Genomic DNA, 18,076 nt, shown 5'->3' on the forward strand with positions numbered 1-18,076 from the left:
CTCTCTCTCTCTCTCTCTCTCTCTCTCTCTCAAATATGTTCACCAGCCAGTGAATGGATCTTCAGCTCAGTTTTCGCCTTCCACTATCTCTTGTTCCAACCTCTATCGAGGACCAAGCTTCCCATCAGCCATGGAACCTTTCCATCTGACACTTGCCTGAAGCAGACTCCCGGCTTTCAAAGAATAACATCTATTTGAACTTTATTTTGTTTGAATCCCATCTCTAGCTTTTGCCCCATTAGCATAGCAGAAGTGGTCAACAGGCTCTGGGTTTAAGGAATGATCAATACTTCCTTCTTCCTGTTCTCTTTTCTTGCTCAGGGCCCTCTCTGAGTGTCTTTGCCTACAGCCAGATCCCACCTGAAGCTTCACCTCAGGCCCCAAGGGGTCTCTTGTGTAGCTGGATCAGTTTGAGGAGCTAGGTCTTATAGCTTTGGCTCCTAGCTTGTGTCCCTCCTAACCTCACTCCATCCTGTTTTCTCTACAGCTCTGCTCCTTTTGTGAGTAGGTAACTCTTGTTTAGAGTTGGAATAATAATAACAACAGTAATAACTATGATTTATATACGGCTCTAAAGTTTGCAAAGTACTTTACATATATTATCTCATTTGATACACACACAAAAAACCCTGTGAGGTTTTTTGTGCTATTATTGTCTCCATTTTGCAGATGATGAAACTGAGGCTAAGGGAGGCTAAGTGATTTACCCAAGGTCATGCAGCTACTTAAATATCTAAGGCAGGATCTGAATTCAGATCTCTTTTTTTGGTTTTCTTTCTTTTTTAAAAATAGTATTCCCCCCCTCAATTATGTGGAAAGACAATTTTTAGTATTCATTTTATAAGATTTTGAATTCCAGATTTTTCTCCTTCCCTCCCTCCCTCTCTTCACCTCTTCCTAAAATGGTCATCAATTTGATATAGGTTATATATGTGCAATCATGTAAAACATGTTTACATATTAGTTACAGTTGTGAAAGAAGAAATAGACCAAAAGGAATAAAATCATGAAAAAATAGAGTGAAAAAAGCATGCTTTGATCTGCATTCAGAATCCATCCGCTCTCTATCTGCATGTGGATATCATTTTCCACCATAATTGTCTGAGATCATTGTATTGTTGAGAAGAGCTAAGTCGTTCATAGCAGATCATTGTACAATGTTGTTGTTACTGTATACAGTGTTTTCCATGTTCTACTTATTTCACTTTGCATCATGAACTCAGGTCTTTGTGACTGCAAGTCCATCTTTCTATCCACTCTGACTCCCAGCTAACTCCCCTCCCGTAGGCCAACCCCTTCAGAGGCAGAACATCATCCCTGCCTTCCACCCCCAACTCTTTCTTGGGGGCTGAGAATCACAGGAACCCAGAATTTTAGAGTTAGAAGGCACTCAGAGAGTTGGTAGTCCAACATGTACCTTACCAGGAATCCCCTCTTAAGCATCTCCAAGAAATAGTCATCTGAGTTCTGTTTGAAGACCTCTAGTGACTGGGAGCTCACTACCTATCTTCTCAGAGGGAAAAGTTCCAGCCTTATATCATGCTGATCTGAGACTGCTTCCAAGAGATCCCAGTTCTTTGGCCCTAAGGCTTCCCCTTTCACGACTTTCTAAGCCTTTCCTGATGACTAAGTCGTAGTTCAAAGCACTGAACTACCTTGGTCCCTGAGACTCCTGGTTCCTCAGACCTACCCACCCATCATGGCTAATTCCCTTCCCCATCCTTCTGCCACTGACCCTGCAGACATATTTGAGGCTCGGTGTTACTAGCATCCAGTCTTTCTTTTCTTTTTCCTGTCTATCTCTGCACACTCTAGGCCACAAGAGTATTTTTCTAGGGTTTTTCTACCGTGGAAAGGAAAACATTAAGATTTGGAAATCATCATTTTGGGAGGGTCATTGGATGTGAAGATTAAAAAAAAAACCCAACAGCTCCTCAGTCTGAGACTAGGCAGTGTTTCCTAAGTAATACGCCCAGTCTGGGGTCCTCTAGGCTCAGCTTGGTCATCATGCTGTCCCTCAGTAGGGAGATTGTCCCTCCTTCCTGGGCCCAGGAGACAAAAGAGTCTTCAGCTTCCAGGCCCTATTTCAAAATTGGTCAACATGAGTGCTCTGGATTGCTTTCATTTTCCCAACCTGCTCACTCTCAGTCAATTGTGAAACCTCCTGGTGCAATCCTGGCATGTGGGTGGTAGAGAGCTCCCCACCCTCCATCCCCCTTCCATCCAAGGAAAATAAGGAAAGATAAAGAGCATAGATTGAACTCGGTTCAAAAATCCAAGTCATGCAACCCAACACACAGGTTGCCTCAAAGTTCTCCCAAGGATGACTTTCTCCATGTAGAAAGACACTAGCAGACACATTGCCTGTGGTCTTGCCCTGGCAGCTTCTCTCTACCTGTTGGTAGGGGCTCTGGGAGCGTAAGCCCCCACCTCTGCTGATCCTGCTGGGCTTCAAGCTGATGTTGGGCCTGCTGCTTCCTTCCACTGACAACAAAACTTTGGGGAAACCTCTCTCATTCTCTTTTCAGAACATCAATGGACCTAACTCTTAGCCAAAACCTCTCCCAGACTCTTGGACCCTGGTACCATCTGTACACTGCTACTTATTGTTGTGACTGAGTATCCTCATGGGACACTGAGACCCAGTTCTGCCTGGCTCACCCCTGCTCATTATCCTGGTCAAACCTCCCCCCGATCCCTGACTTTAGGGTTTGTTTAGCTCACTGCCAGTCATCAACAACTTGGAAAAATAACAATACTTTTTCCCAGTCCTGTTGACCCTACTGTTGTCCAATTCACCACCATGATCTACCTCATTGAACTTCTCCCTAGACTCTGATACCCATTACTATCTGGTTTCCTGCCACTCACCATCTTGGCCAAGTTCATCCCCAACACCAGCTCCATGGCCTCCATGACTATCCTATTCATCATCATTCACTGCTCTGGCCAAACTTCTGGGACCTCCCATACCACCTAAGCCATCCTGCTCACCATCATCCATGTACCCCTCTAGACCACTAGCTAACACCTTATTACCAGCCATGGGTCCCCTGGGGCCTTTTGGTTAAACCATCTGTGGGGTCACTAAAAGCTTGGCTATCCCACGTTCATCTTATTTGGTCTCCCTATTGGCCACTTCTGTAAGGAGCTTCCTGTTCCCCTGTCTACTAGGTTGGGTCAAACATGCTCCTTATTCTTCCCTCCCTCCCTTTCACCTCCTTCCCCAGTCCTTCTAGAGATGGGCTTTCTTACCTCCTCCCCAACTCTCCAACTGTATGCCTCCTTTAGATTCTTCCTGGATTTCCTAGATTCTACTAAGATCACCTTGAACTCTACTGCTCCTTTGGTTCTAGTGCCTTTTTGAGTCTGAGACTCCCACATCCCAACCTTGCCATCATATGTGGCCACAAGATAGCACAGTGTATGTGTGACCAATCCTGAGAGCCAAGGGTTTTATCAGAACTCCTCAGAGACTCCTTGGTGGCAAAGCTTGACTGAAAAGTAGTCAGAGGCTTCCAGGATGGAGGTGGGAAAGACTGGACTGGAGAGATGGGAATCAGAACGGCTGGTATGGATAGAAGGGAGAAGAGAAGCAGGCGAGGACGGGGCAGGTGTGTGAAGAAGACAGAAAAGGGTGCATGGAAATGATTGGACGCTGTCAGTTTCAAGGTGCAGGGCCATTAATCCCCTGGGAAATGTTGGTGTTACACATGACCACAGGGGATGGCCCTGAGCTCTAGTCATAGCATTACATCCGGAACATAGAATTTGAGAGCATTGGTGTAGCATATACAGATATATTCATGTTTTGCAACTCATGGGCTTGGGTGGGGATGACTGAGGGTTTGAGGCGGGCATGGAGGAGGTCACCAAGCCAATTATCCCATTTTCCCAGTTACTGTTTAGAGGACTGGACACTGATGGCTCCCTCTCTTTCCCTAGCAAGCAGCTTTTGCACACTTTGATTTTGGCGGATGGCGGAAACGATACTTGCAATGGATCAGTCATAGAAAGTCTCGGCTCCTGGACGTGTTCCGTGCTATTGACCGTGACCAGGATGGACGAATCACTCACCAGGAGTTCATTGACAGCGTCCTTGCCTCCAGTGAGCAGGAGTGGGAGTGGGGTAGGGTGGGGTGGGTATGACTGAGGCAAGAGGAGGATGATAGGAAGGGTGGGGGAGAGATGGACCAGGTCTAAATAGTCCAGACAGCTTTCCCACATCTTTTTACTTGCCTTAATAAATCATCAGCAAGCCTTTACTGGAATCTGTCCCCACCCCCCTGACCCTGCCCAGCCACGGGGCCCAGCCCCATGCTATAGAATATCACAGTTGGAAGTTACATCCTTGACCAAGAATCCCCTCTACTACAGAAGAGACCACCAAGCAACCATTCAGCCTCTGCTTGAAGACTTCAGATGAGGAGGGAGCCCAGTATTCCCAAAGGCAGCCCCTCCTGCTTTGGCATAGTTCTAATTCTTACGAAGCTGTTCCTGATATCAGGCCTAAATGTGCTTTTTCCACTCCCATTACCCCACCCATTACCGCCAGGTTCTGCCCTCTGGGGCCAAGCTGAGGTAGTCTATTCTCTCCACCTTTGCATCCTTCTCTGCTCCCTGCCCTACAGCTTCTCTTGAAAAGGCCAAGCATCCCTAGTTTCTGTAAATGATCTCCTGGCCAGAGTGGCCTTTACCATCCTAACTGCCCTCCTCTGAATACTTTTCAGTTTTTCATGTTCTTCCTGTGCCACTTACTATGTGACTTTGGACATGTCACTTAACCTCTGTTTTTTACCTATAAAATGATGGGTTTGGACTATATGACCTCTGATGAGGCTTCCAGCCCTAGATCTATAATCCTATGAATGGATCCTGAACCAAATACAGCACCCTAGATATGGCCTTACTGGAATACAGCAGGACTATCACCTCCCTAGTCCTGGATGCTCTTCTTCTCATTAGCTTTTTTGACTGCTACATCATACTGTTGACTCATATTGAATTTACAATCTGCTAAAATCCCCAGATCTATTTCAAACTGTTGTCTAGCCATGCTCTTTCTCATCTGTGAAGTTGATGTTTTGAACCCAAGTGTAAGACTTTACATTTATCTTTATTATGTTTTAGCTTACAATATTTGGCCCAAAATAGAGTGTCAAATTCTTTTTAAATTCTAATTCTGTTATCCAGTATATTAGGGAACCCTCTTAGCTTTGAGCTACTGGAATTTTGATATACATACCATTTATACCTCTATTAGAATCATTGATTAAAATGTCAGATATTACAGGGCTAAGCACAGGTCCCTGGGACACTATGAGAGACCTTCCCTACTAACATGAAAGCATTCATGACTTCTATTTGGAATGGTCATTCTACCAGTTCCATCTAATTGTAATGTCTAGTCCATCTCTATCTTTTCCGCAAGAATCACATGAGAGACTTTGTCAAATGCTTTGCAAAAATCTAGATAAATCTATAGCATTCCCCTGATCTTCAGGTCTAGATAACCCTGTCAAAAAAGGAAATAAGGTTATCCTGGCATGACTTGTTCTTGAAGAAGTCATGCTGGCTCTCTGTAATCGTCATTAACCACCCCTTCAATGACACATTCCAGAATTTTGCCTGAAATCAAAGTTAAGCTCTCTGCCCTTTAGTTTTCAGATTCCATTTTCTTTCTCTTTTTGGAGATATTTGCCTTCCTCCAGTCCTGTGGTACTCCTTTCATTCTCTATGATCTTTCAAAGATCCTTTGACGGGGTAATCATGTTTGCCATTTATGTTAGTACTCTAACCCATAGTTCATCTGGCCACAGTGACCTGAAATCACCAAGGCCAGCCAGGGTATATGTGGGCAGGTGGCCCAAGGAGATAAATATAAAGGTACAGGGCCTCCCTTTTTGGTCTGGCTAAGGATCTGGGGCCAAGATGTGACTCTGGCTCAATGGGATAGTCAGCAGTGCCCTGAGGTAGGGGTCAGTGCAGGCAGAGTGGGGACCATAGCCACTTAAGGCCTCTGCAGGGCAAGTCCCGCCATGGTGCTGCTCCATGTAGAATAAGAGTTGAGTGGGTAAACCCCAGTTCATGCCCATCACCATTTCTTCTTGCCTCCACGCCCATAGAACAGTCTCCAAAGCTCAGCTTCACTCACTAGGGTCCTGCTCAAAGGTGATATGCACTGTGAGTCTCCACTATTGTCACCACCCCTGCTTGCCTTCAGCCTCCACGATGACCAGCAGGAATAGAGTTGTTGTGTCCACCACCTCCAGGCCTTCTGCCTCCAGAGAATGAGGCAGGGCCAGGCACAGAGCTGCCACCTCTTCCTCAGAATCATCCAGACTCCTCTCCCTCTTCCATCTCCAGGGGAAGCCATTTCTCTCCATCTAGACTCTCCAGGGTGCCCTGAGACTTGCTGATCTCCTCTGAGGAGCTCTTTCTGGTAACCCTGCTGGTCTCTCCCAGCTCTAATATTCAGAGGTGCTGGGATTCCAGGCCTCTAAGCTTTCTTCTCTCCCCAAGGAGACTTGATGCTTTACATTCGTTACATTGTACCATGGTAGCAGAAGAAAAAGAACATCCCCATCAGTTAAAGGTGTCACCTTGCAATTTCGAGGAATGACAGAAATGTTCCAGTCCAAGGACACTAGTTCTTGTTATCTGCAGTCCTTATGGAAGGTCTCCAAGGGCCCAGTCTGAGTGAGCGGCTACAGTCACCATCCTGTGAACTTGGCAGGTCCTGGCTCAGGGAAACCTACTCTGACAGCCAAGACTTGGGAAGGGTTTGGGCACCTTTGAGGCTCTTGGCTAGAGACTGCTTCCCTCAGCAGCCCCAACAGGATCCAGGACCAAAGCAGGGCCAAGCAGTGGAAAAGCCACAAGAGATGCAGCCCCCAGGCTCCTGCTGCATTTCCCTAGAGGCTAACGAAAGGAAAAGAAGTCTGGCATGGCAGTCCAGACATCCATTTATTCATTCACTCTTCCCCTTTTCACTGTTGGCACCTGGTCTCTTCCCAGGCAGGGGCAGGGGTGGGCAAGAAGCATTGAACTGAACACAGAGGCTCTGGGCTGTCTGTCTTTCCAGGCAAGGCAGGTAACAAATTCAGATCCTTGGGCCCTGCAGCAGCCACCCTCTCTCCACTGGCCTTGCAAGTATCCTGACTCCCCATCTCCTGACTAAACTAAGAGGAGAAGGTTTTTTCTTCAGTTGAATGCACCCGTTTCCCATCTGCAGCCTGGGCTTAAACCCCTTCTGCTGCATTGACACTATCCATGCTTTCCTTCTCTGGGGTTCACATCTCATGCCAGCCTGCTGCTAAGGCCACTGCTCTCCTTGTTTGATGTCTCCAGCCCTTTAGGATCATAAATTCTGGGTCTCTCCATCATAGGTTTAGAACAGGTACATCTCAGAGACCAACTAGTCCAACCCCTTCAATTTACAGTTGAGGAAACTGAAGCAAACAGGTAAGTGACTTACCCAGGGTCATACAGCTAGCAAACACCTAAGGCAGTATTTGAACTTAGATCTTCTAACTCCAATCAGTGATCTAGGATCACTTTGGGATCTGTTCTTATATGGAACCATAAAGTCTCAGTAATCACCAGGGTTCTGCTCCCTCCTCAGCCTCCTGAAAGTTCACAAACCGTCTATTTGCCTTTCTCTACTACACCTGTTTTCCTAAATGGGAAATAACTAGAGTTCTCCCATCATCGACAGAGCTGAGATGGGCAGACTCCGAGCCTAACGATTTCAACCAGCATTCAGCTCTACCCACTGTCCATGCTCTTCCTGGAGGATTCATCCTTCAACTCACTGTTTCCTCCAAGACTCTTCCAGAATCAGGGTCTTATGATTGTACCATAGAAAAGATACTTTAGCCTATAAAAATAATTCTGAAAATTCCCACCCTTTTTGAGAAAAGGGTGAGTCTTTTCTTTTGACAACCATACCGTTCAGGCTTCTCCAGCCCACATGGCCCCAAGCCACCTCCTCCCTCTGACTCAGACTTTCCTGGCCTTTGTGTTCTCTCTTCCTCAAGATGCCTAGTTTTCCTTGGCGAGTGTTTCCATGTCCGTTGCCTGGTAGTATCACAACCCATTACCAAATCCTGGAACCACAGAATCATGGAGTAAGGAGGGACCTCTGAGATCACCCAAACCACTCCCTACCAAAATAGGAATTGTCGCCACAACATTCCCAATGAGTGGTCACCTGGCCTCTGCTTGCAGACCTCCAGTGGTGGGAACAACCACTAATGGGAATTACCACTAACTCCTAAGAAAGTTGTTTCTTCCACTTCGGGACAGTTTTCATTGGAGACATTTTTCTCCTTAGAACAAAACTAAATTCATCTCTCTTCAAGTTCCACAATTGTATTGGTTTTGCCTTCCTGGGGCAAGAAGAATAAGTCTAATTTTTCTTCTAGGGGGTAACCCTTCAAATACTGAAGACAATTATCATGTCTAGCCTAAGTCTTCTCTTTTCCAAACTAAGCATACTGGTTCCTGCACAATCCTCTGAGTATTTTTCAATTTAGCAGTATCCTTCTGGAAATGACCAGAACTGAACACAGAAGTTTAGAGGTGGTCTGACTGGCCCAATGTTCAGTGATAATAATAGTACTATATTATTTATTATTAATATGCTGTCATTATTAATTAGCTATTAGATAGTGCCTCAAGTTTAGCAAGTGTTCAACTAATTTGACCCTCACAACACCCCTTTTAAGTAGACAGTATTATTCTTATTTTACAAAAAAAGGAAACTGAGCATGGAAGAGGGGCCTTGCCTAGGGTCACATATTGAGTAAATATCTGAGGCAGGATTAGAACTCAGCTCCTCCAGACTTCAAGTCACCTCGCCTCCAGTTTTTCTCAATGTAATTTAAGATTACATTTATTTTTTTAGTTTCTATGTTACTGTATTCACTCTTGGGAAGTTTTCAGTCCATTAAAATCTTTAGGTATTATTATTATATGAACATCATCTTTTTAAAACAAGAGCTTTATCTACACCTGTCTCTCTTACATTGGACTTGTGGACTTAGATGATAGTTTGTTTTTTTAACTTTAAGTGTAGAGCTTTACGTTTATCCCTAGCAAACTTCATCTTATTAGACTTGACCCATGGCTATGGCCCATCAAGTTCTCTTCGAATCCAAGCCTGTCATCCCGTGTGTCAGTTGTCCCTCTAAGTTTCATGCCATCATGCCAAATGTGACAAGCATGCTCTCTTAATGTTGACATTTGCAGCTTCTAAGATAGCTCATTGGAAAAAAACGTTGAACAGACCAGGGCCAAGGATAGATTACTGGGGCACTTCTTTCTACTCCCCCTTTTCCATTAATCACTACTCTTTGGGTCTGACCATTTCAACCAATTCTGAATCCCCCTAAGCATACTTTGAAGCAGCTAGTGGCTCAGTGGATAGAGTGTTGGGCCTGGAGTCAGGATGACCTGAGTTCAAATCCTGCCTCAGATACTTCCTAGCTGTGTGACCCTGGGCAAGTCACTTGACCCTGTTTGCCTCAGTTCCTTATCTATAAAATGAACTGGAGAAAGAAATGGCAAACCACTCCAGTATCTTTGCCAAGAAAACTCCACTAGGGTCACAAAGAGTTAGACATGACTGAACAACAACAGACACACTTCATATACCCCATGTTTTCATCTTGTCCTTAAGGTTGTGATGGAACACTTTGCCAGATAATAATAATAGGTAACATTTTTATAGGGTTTTAAGGTTTACAGAGCACTTTACAAATATCTCATTTTATCTTCATAAGTTAGGTGCTATTAGTATCTCTATTCTACAGATGAGAAAACTGAGGCAGAGGTTAAATGATTTATCCAGGATCATACTACTAGTAGTTATCTGAGGCTGAATTAGAACTTGGCTCTTACTCCATGACTAGTAATCTTATACCACACCACCTAACTACCTATGTTGACCTTCCCATCCACAAAGGAACGAGGTCAGTCCAGCATCATGTATTCCTTGAACCCAGGCTGACTCATTGGGAAGGGGTTCTTGTTTTGTTTTGTTTTGGAGGCAATCAGGGTTAAGTGACTTGCCCAGGGTCACAGAGGTAATTCTTAATACACCCATTCCATTAGGCATTCTAGAATATTCCCAGCTGAACTCTCCAGGTCTGTAATTTGCGTGCTCTGTTTCCCTTTTCTGAAAAATCAGGATTTGCCCATCTCCAGTCCTGCAGCACCTCTCCTATATTACCTCTTTTGTCAAAGATGATTGAAGGGGGCTCGGTGGTCACACCCACTTGTTCTTTCGGTACCCTAGGGTGTGGTTTCTTGGGGCCTGCTAATTTAAACTCATTGAGAGTGATTAGGGGCCCTTTTCTACATCTCAGTTATTTCTGGTTTCAGTTTCCTCCTAACCAATTTTGTTCTACCCTTCTTACTACAAAAACCATGGTATCATGTGGATTACAAAATTAATCATAGGTTATATAATGAATCCCATGAGCATATAATGATCTTATGATTTTTGCACTAGGGAAGGTAAAACAAAATCATTCTCCTTATTAGGAAAAAAAAGATGCCACATTTTGTTTTCTCTGTGTCATCTGTTACCATTCTTCCAGGGCTCCACCACACCCCCTTTGATTTTTCTCTTGCTTCCAACATCAGTTTGGACTAGACCCTCGATTACAAGGGATAAAGGGAACTTGTGGGTCAGCCTCTGAAGCCTCAGCTTCCGGTCTTAGAGAGTTGTCTGGGGGGGGCATTGAGAGTTTAAGTGATTTGCCTAAGGTCACACAGGTAGGATATATCAGAAATGGAACTCGAACCCAGATCTTTCTGGCTCCAACACCAGCTTTCACCCCCCCCTCTACACACACACACACAACTTAGTGCTGGCATTCAGCACAAGCCTTAACTCATAATGAGCCGTAGGGCATCTGACACTGCTGTCAGGATTATGCGACTCTTTTTTATTCATCTTTCATTACCTGACTTTGTTTCCACATGCCTTTGAAAAATTGAAATTGCTTGGTCACTCCCCTATGTAAACACATCTATCTCTTCAGGCAGCTGCCCCTTTTCTTCCCAATCTGAATCATTCTGTCTTTAGAGGTTCCTTCTTGAGGTTTTCCTGTCCTTGTGTTGACCTCTCTTCTCCTGAACAATTTTATACTTTGGAGAACTGCTCCTGTCTCCGAACTCTAAAATCTGCTTTTTAAAATTAAGGATGTCTGCCAGGTTATGCCTGGCTTCCTTCCAGTCTCTGAAGTAATTTCTCAGATGGAACGGTCACTGTTCCCCTAACACCAGCTTGAGGGGTTGGGGGTATCAGATTCAGAGCTGTGGTACAGTTGTCCTGACTCTATCATGGAAAAGCATGTTCCTTACCTCCCTTCCTTCCCTCATGCCATGTCCCAGGCTTCCCCACCAGTGTGCTTGAGCTGAGTGCTGTGGCCAGTATCTTTGACACCAATGGAGATGGAGTTATTGACTATGGTGAATTTGTCAGTGCACTGCACCCTAGCCGGGACCCTCGAGGCCGGGGCCCTGATGCAGAACACATCCAGGATGAGGTACTGGGAGAACATGGCCTGGGGGTGATGTGATAATAAGGTAGCTGGGCGGACCAGGCTGGAGGGACCGATGAGGAAGCCTTCTGGGTAGGGTGGGGATCAGGGATTCAGGACTAAGACCCAAGGACATGGGGGAGACAGAGCTGAGGGGACTCTGAGAGGTGGGAGGGCCTAAGAAGAGAAGGAGGTGATGTGGAGAATTGGGAGGCAGAGGGATTATTCGGTGGAAAGAGCATTGACTCCGAAGTATGAGAACCTGCTTCTAATGCTCACTGCTTGTGTGATCTTCAGCAAGCTGATCATCCTCTGTTTCCTCATCTGTAAATTAATGGGGTTGTTCTAAATGACCTCTGAGGTCTCTTCCAACTCTAGATCTATGAGCCTCTAGAAGAAGGGAAGAACTCTGGGGAAGGGCTGGAGGAAGGGGTTAAGTTGGAGGCTGTTTTTTAGAAGGATAAAGACGGAGGGTCCAGCCACCGGGTCACTCCTCTCTCTGGTCCAGGTAAGGCGGCAAGTGTCTCAGTGTCAATGTGCCCGGCGCTTCCAGGTGGAGCAGATCAGTGCCAACCGCTACCGAGTGAGTGTTCCTGTTCTCCCTATACACAGCCAACCCCCTCTTTCCAACACACATAATCACAACTGTCTCACTTCTTGGTACATACCCAGCCTTCTCTGATCCCATCGCCTCTGATTCTTTTTTTCCCTGTGTGTGTCTCACCCAAGTGCCTTCTCTGCCTCTGCCCCTTTGTCTTCCCCTCATTAACCTCTCAGTGACCTTCCACCCCCACCCCCTAATGTTAGGCTGTTCTGCCTTGGCCCAGGATGGCATCACCTCTAACTCCTTCTTCTTCCTTTAGTTTGGGGAGTCCCAGCAACTTCGACTGGTACGGATCCTACGAAGCTGCCTCATGGTCCGTGTTGGAGGCGGCTGGATTGCACTAGATGAATTCCTGGTCAAGAATGACCCTTGCAGAGGTAGAGGCACTGAGGAACTGGGGTGGGTGGGGACGGAAGGTCAGATAGAAGGGCACTTAGCTAAGTGGATATTGAGTTTACTATATTGCTGGCAAAACCCTATGTGCTTAGCTGAATATGGGGAGGGTGTCAAGTCCTTGGCTTTTGAAAGCTAACAGTCTGGAATAGAGGGGGAACAGACCCAAACCTGTTCTCATGGAGTTCCCAGTCTAGGAGAGGCAGAAAAACAGTCCTGAGCACCATCCTCAGGGAGCTTTACAGTCTGAGAGGGATTGAAGAACCAACCTAGCTCCTCTTCTCAAAGAGCCACCAGTCTGTGGGAGATAAGGAGAAGAGTAAACCCATGTTCTGACTTTGGGGAGCGCCAGATGTCGGGGGCAGATAAGACCCTTGCAAAACAACAGTCTTATAGGGGTGGGCTGTAGCAGGCACTTAAGGAAGAGGTGAGACTATGGCTGGTCCAGGAGGTGGATCAGCAGAGAAGAAAAAACCATCCCAGGTGATGGGCCTTGCATGCACAGTGCAAAAAGGCAGGAATGGACCTGATACATTCTGGAAGGGGTGGGGTGGGGGGTGGGGGTGGAGAGATGGATTGTACAAATTTCTTCCTGGTTGGAGCAGAGATTGCATGCAAGGGAGAAGTATTGGATAAGGTTGGAGAGATAGACGTGAGCCGGTTTGGAGAATTTCAAATGTTAGGCTGAGTGATTTGGACTTTATGCTGGAGAAAGTGACTAAATAGAGAGCCATTGAGAGCAGGGAAGTTGTACAATTAGCTGATTTAGAATAAAGATTTTTAAACTTGTTTTGGGTCCTGGACCCCTATAATAGTCTGGTTAAGTCTTTAGACCTCCTCTCAGAATCATATTGTTAAATACACAAAATAAAGTACATGGGAGTAGAAAGGAAACCACTAATTTTGGAATATAATTATAAAAATGTTTTTAAAAATTCACAGACCCTTTTAAATCTATACCCAGACTCTTTGGGAGTCCATGGGAAGTACATGATTAAGAATCCTGGCTTTGGAAAGACTAATTTGGCAATATTTCTCAGTCGTAGGGGGAAAGGAGAAAGGGAGGAAATAGTGGATTTGAAGAAGGCATTGTTAGCATCACTCTATATTTAATGAAGTATAATGTGTTCCATGTTGCTGAGATCATTGCTGTTATCTTGATATTCTGGAGGAGGAGGAGAAGGACCTGTTCTTAAGAGTTAGAAGACCAGAGTCGACTCTGACACTTAGCTTCAGTGGGACTTTTTGTGGCAAGTTGGTCCTTGTGAGCTTTGACTTACTTGTTTTTAAAATGGGGCATTGATATTTGCACTCGTTGTCTTACAGAGCAATTGTCAGTAAAACCCTCTGAATACTCCCAAGTATTCTAGAAATTCAAGGTATTATAACTATGGAGGAAGGAGCAGGTTGGTAGCATCTACCAAGCCCAAGCAAAAGTCTCTTACCAGGAAATGCATCTTTGGGATGGCATGGGAGGGACTGCATCAGACTTTAGAGATAAGATTTTGTTATCTACATTTCAGTCTCCTCAGACTCTGGGCTCACACAGACTGAATTCGATCCCAGGGCGCTAACCTAGGGGATCAGTTTTACTCTTTGCCTGGTTGACTCCATTAGAAATAAGTCACTTCAAGAGTTCTCCAAGCTGTTCTTTTACTATCTCCTTATTTGTTTGAGGGAATCAACTTTCTGTCAGTCATTTTTTTTTCTTCTCAGAAGAACTAAGCAACTCTGTCTTCTTACTGTTATCAGTTATCATCTTCCCATCCACCCCTATCCCTTCTTTGAGCCTCCCTTTTTTCTTGCTATACTTAGGGGTTAAAGAAAACCCCACCTTTTGTTGTCCTTAGCTCCCTTACCAGTCCCAGCTCATTCTGAGCTCTGGCATCCTGGACACTACCACAGCCTAGATTCATCCCATTACCTGGTCTTGCTTCCATGTTCAGTATATTTCTTTTTTAAAGTTGATCTTCATTGGTGAGTTCCCCATGCAGCCACATCCCACTGATAAATTGCTTCAGACAAATCCCATTTACCCCCTTCCATTGGATAAATTTTCATTTCTATATTAAATATTTTATTCTTGAATACCTTCCATCTCTCCTGGTTTAACTTCCCCTGCAGCATTTTAGCTTATTGGCATACTACCTGTCTATCCTCCCAACTCTCTTCCTTCAAGGTGAAGTTTGAAGCATGAAGCCTTTCCTCATCCCCTAATCCCCTCAACTGCTAATGCCTCCCCTCTCTGACTACCTTGTATTTAGTCTCCATATGTTTATTTTCTGTGTACTTATATATTTGTAAAACACCTAATAGTGCCTAGAACATAAGTCTTTAATAAACGCTTATTCCACTACTTGCCTCCTTTACTAAAATGTAAGTTTTGTGAGAATGGGGATTATTCCGTTCTTTGTATTCGAATCCCAAATGCCTAAGTGTCCACACCTAGTAGACACTTAAGAAATACTTGTTGATTGATGTATTGAGCCTTTTGACAAGTTGTTTCCTTTCCCCAAATCTAGAGAGCATGTTTGACTTTGCCAGGATTTCTTTCCTCTATCACAAACTCTTAAGAGGAAATGGTTATTTCCTCTCCAGGGTTCCCATCATTTCAATCCCCAAGTAACCAGTTCTTCCCTGTGAGTGAGAATCAGAATTTCCTTTTGTTGTTTGTCCATCTTTTAAAGGATGAAATTATCACTAAGGCACATCAAGGAAAGTTATGAGTTCCATTGCTTTTGTCAGAGAGAGAGGGAGGAGGGAGGGAGAGATAGAGAGAGCTCAAACTGGATAATCACTATTACCATTATTTTGTTGTTGTGTAATTGTTTCAGTTGTGTCCAACTCTATGTGACTCCCTTTGGGGGTTTTCTTGGCAAAGATACTAGAGTGGTTTGTTATTTCCTTCTCCAGCTCATTTTATAGATGAGGAAACTGAGGTAAACAGGGTTAAGTGACTTGCCCAGGGTCACACAACTACTAAGTGTCTAAGGCTATATTAAACTCAGGTCTTCCTGATTCCAGGCCTGGCACTCTATCCACTGTGCCACCTAGCTGTCCTATTACTATTATGCTTATCACTGTTATATCTCTGTAGTTGTGATCATCACGCCTGGAGGTGGAGTCACTTATTAAGGTAGTCCTTATCATTTTCAGTGATAACCCCTCCCCTTTTTTTAGCTTTTATTTAGTATTTTATTTCTCCCCAATTATACATAAAAACAAGTTTTTATGTTTGTTTTTAAAATTTTGAATTATAAATTCTCTCGCTCCCCACCCTGACCCCTTCATTGAAAAGGCAAGCAATTCCATTTAGGTTCTACATGTGTAGTCATGCAAAACATATCCATGATAATCATAGTGTGAAATAAAACAGACAAAAAAACTCAAGATAAAGAAAGTGAAAAAAGTGTGCTTCAGTCTGTATTCAGACACCATCAGTTCTCTCTCTGGGGATGGATAGCATTTTTTCATCATAAATCCTCCAAAGTTGCCTTGGATCATTTTATTGCTGAAAATAACTAAGTCTTTCACAGCTGATTATCATACAGTACTGATCTTTGTACCCAGTACATTTCACTTTGCATCAGCCCATGCAAGTCTTTCCAAGTTAAAAATCCCTTTTGTTTCTCTCCTTTGAACTTCATTCAAAACACTCTATCCTCACTCCCCTTTCACCCGTCCTGTTTATTTTAAATAAGGTAGATCTGTTCAGAGTCACAGGCTGGCGCTGGGTTTGATCCCACCACTTCTCAGTGATACTTAGGAGGTCAAGTTTACCTCTTTACATTAAAATCTATATTTCTTTTTGTGTTGTCTATACTGTGGACACTTGAGAATATACATACACTTGAGGTCATGGGTTTTACAGCTAGCTCCTTTCTTGAATTTTGTCTCCCAGGAACCCCTATGTCAGATTGACAATCTGTTTTCTGAATACCTTTTCTGTTTCCTCTTTCTTATTCTGGTGGTCTGTAGAATACTTCAAGAGTAAAATCCCTTTGTTGCTGATTCCATTGATGTTTACTCAAATTGTCTCCACCATACCCACCCCCTTTAGGTTTCTGGATTTACTCACATGAATATGCCTTCTTGATATATAAACTAGCTAAATGATATAGTGGATAGAGTGCTGGGCCCAGAGTCAGGAAGATCTGAGTTCAAATCCAGCCTCCAACACTTACTAGATGTGTGACTCTGGGCAAGTCACTTAACTGCTACCTGTCTCAGTTTCTTCATCTATAAAATGGGGATAATAACAACACCTACTTCCCTGGGTTGCTCTGGGGATTAAAATGTGATAATATATGTAAAACTCTTTAGAAATCTTAAAGTGCTCCATAAATGCTATCATCATCATCATCATTACCCCACTATCATTTTCACCCATCCTATTTCTTTTGAATAAGATATACCCATCTAGAGTCCAATCATGGGTCTCAGTCCCATCTAGTCTTAGTGATCCCTATGAAGTCAAATTTGTCTCTATTAAGGAGGATTTCCAGTTAATTTTGTTTGTTTGGTATACTTTGTGATGTGATTCAGACATCTGAAGTCACATGTTTTATCATCAACTCTTTTCTTGGATTTTGTCTTTTGTGAACTTCTGGGCATCTCAAAAGCTTTTCTTTCTACATTGTAGCTACTTCCTATGATATCTAGTTTGGTAGATGTACATCAGAATTTTTTTCCTTCCTTTTATATTCTAGTGTCTAGCAAATAGTAGGCATTAAATAAACACTTTTGATTGATTGGATTCTTAAAACTCCATGTAAATACAGTCTTATTAGCTCTTCTTAGATGCACTCTATCCCTTAACAAGAACCTACCGGTCCTGTATTTTAAGTGGTGGTACAAAAATTGAAATCCCATTCTCAGACACTAGCTTTTTTTTCAAAATAAATTCTTATCAATATCCTTTATTTTGACGTAGCCTACACTTCCCTCCTATATCTCTTACCCTCCCTTCTCCCAGGTATCCATCATATATAATAAAGAACACTGACACTACCTTTTTAATCAGTAATAGTTCACTTCCCAAATCTGCTTTTCTCTTCTGAATCTCTTACCTTTGAGGCACAGTGGTGATAGAAACCAATGGCTGTCCCTGTGGTCTTCAAACTCTTGCCATTTTTAGCACCTCTTTCTAGGTTTCTTCTGCTAGTATCATTTATGCTCATATGAAGTCCCAGAAGTAGGTTACAGTCATCCTTTTTATTTTTTAACAAGTCCTGTGACATCTTGAATATATGCCTCTGGAAAGATAGTAGAGACCTCTCTGTTGTGGTCTCCATCCCTCCACCCTCCAGTGCAAACGGAAGATTATCTTGAAGGGAAAGCACTAGCAACTATAGGGACTGGGAAAGGTATCCTGAAGAAGATGGCCTTTGAGTTGAGTCATGAAGGAAGCCAGGCTTAGGAGACGGAGTTGAAGAAAGAGAAGAGCATTCCAGGAATGGGAGACAGTCAATGGAAAAGCATGGAATTAGGAGATGGAAAGTGTTGGGTTAAGGAACAGCAAATAGGC

The 18,076-nt window shown here is 43.8% G+C and overlaps 1 protein-coding gene across 1 annotated transcript in view; it reads left to right on the forward strand.

Moving 5' to 3' along the window:
• LOC138168021 (microtubule-actin cross-linking factor 1, isoforms 6/7-like) overlaps positions 1 to 18,076 on the forward strand; it is a 66,607-nt gene that overhangs the window by 38,580 nt on the left and 9,951 nt on the right. The window contains exons 28-31 of the mRNA XM_069096983.1: positions 3,946 to 4,108; positions 11,404 to 11,558; positions 12,061 to 12,135; positions 12,416 to 12,533. Coding sequence (XP_068953084.1) covers positions 3,946 to 4,108; positions 11,404 to 11,558; positions 12,061 to 12,135; positions 12,416 to 12,533 — 511 coding nt within the window. The remainder of the gene's footprint in view (positions 1 to 3,945; positions 4,109 to 11,403; positions 11,559 to 12,060; positions 12,136 to 12,415; positions 12,534 to 18,076) is intronic.

This window comes from Petaurus breviceps, unplaced genomic scaffold (assembly GCF_028583685.1).
Source record: "Petaurus breviceps papuanus isolate PSGF00001 unplaced genomic scaffold, PetGlider_PUasm1.0 350, whole genome shotgun sequence".
NCBI classification, from domain to species: domain Eukaryota; kingdom Metazoa; phylum Chordata; class Mammalia; order Diprotodontia; family Petauridae; genus Petaurus; species Petaurus breviceps.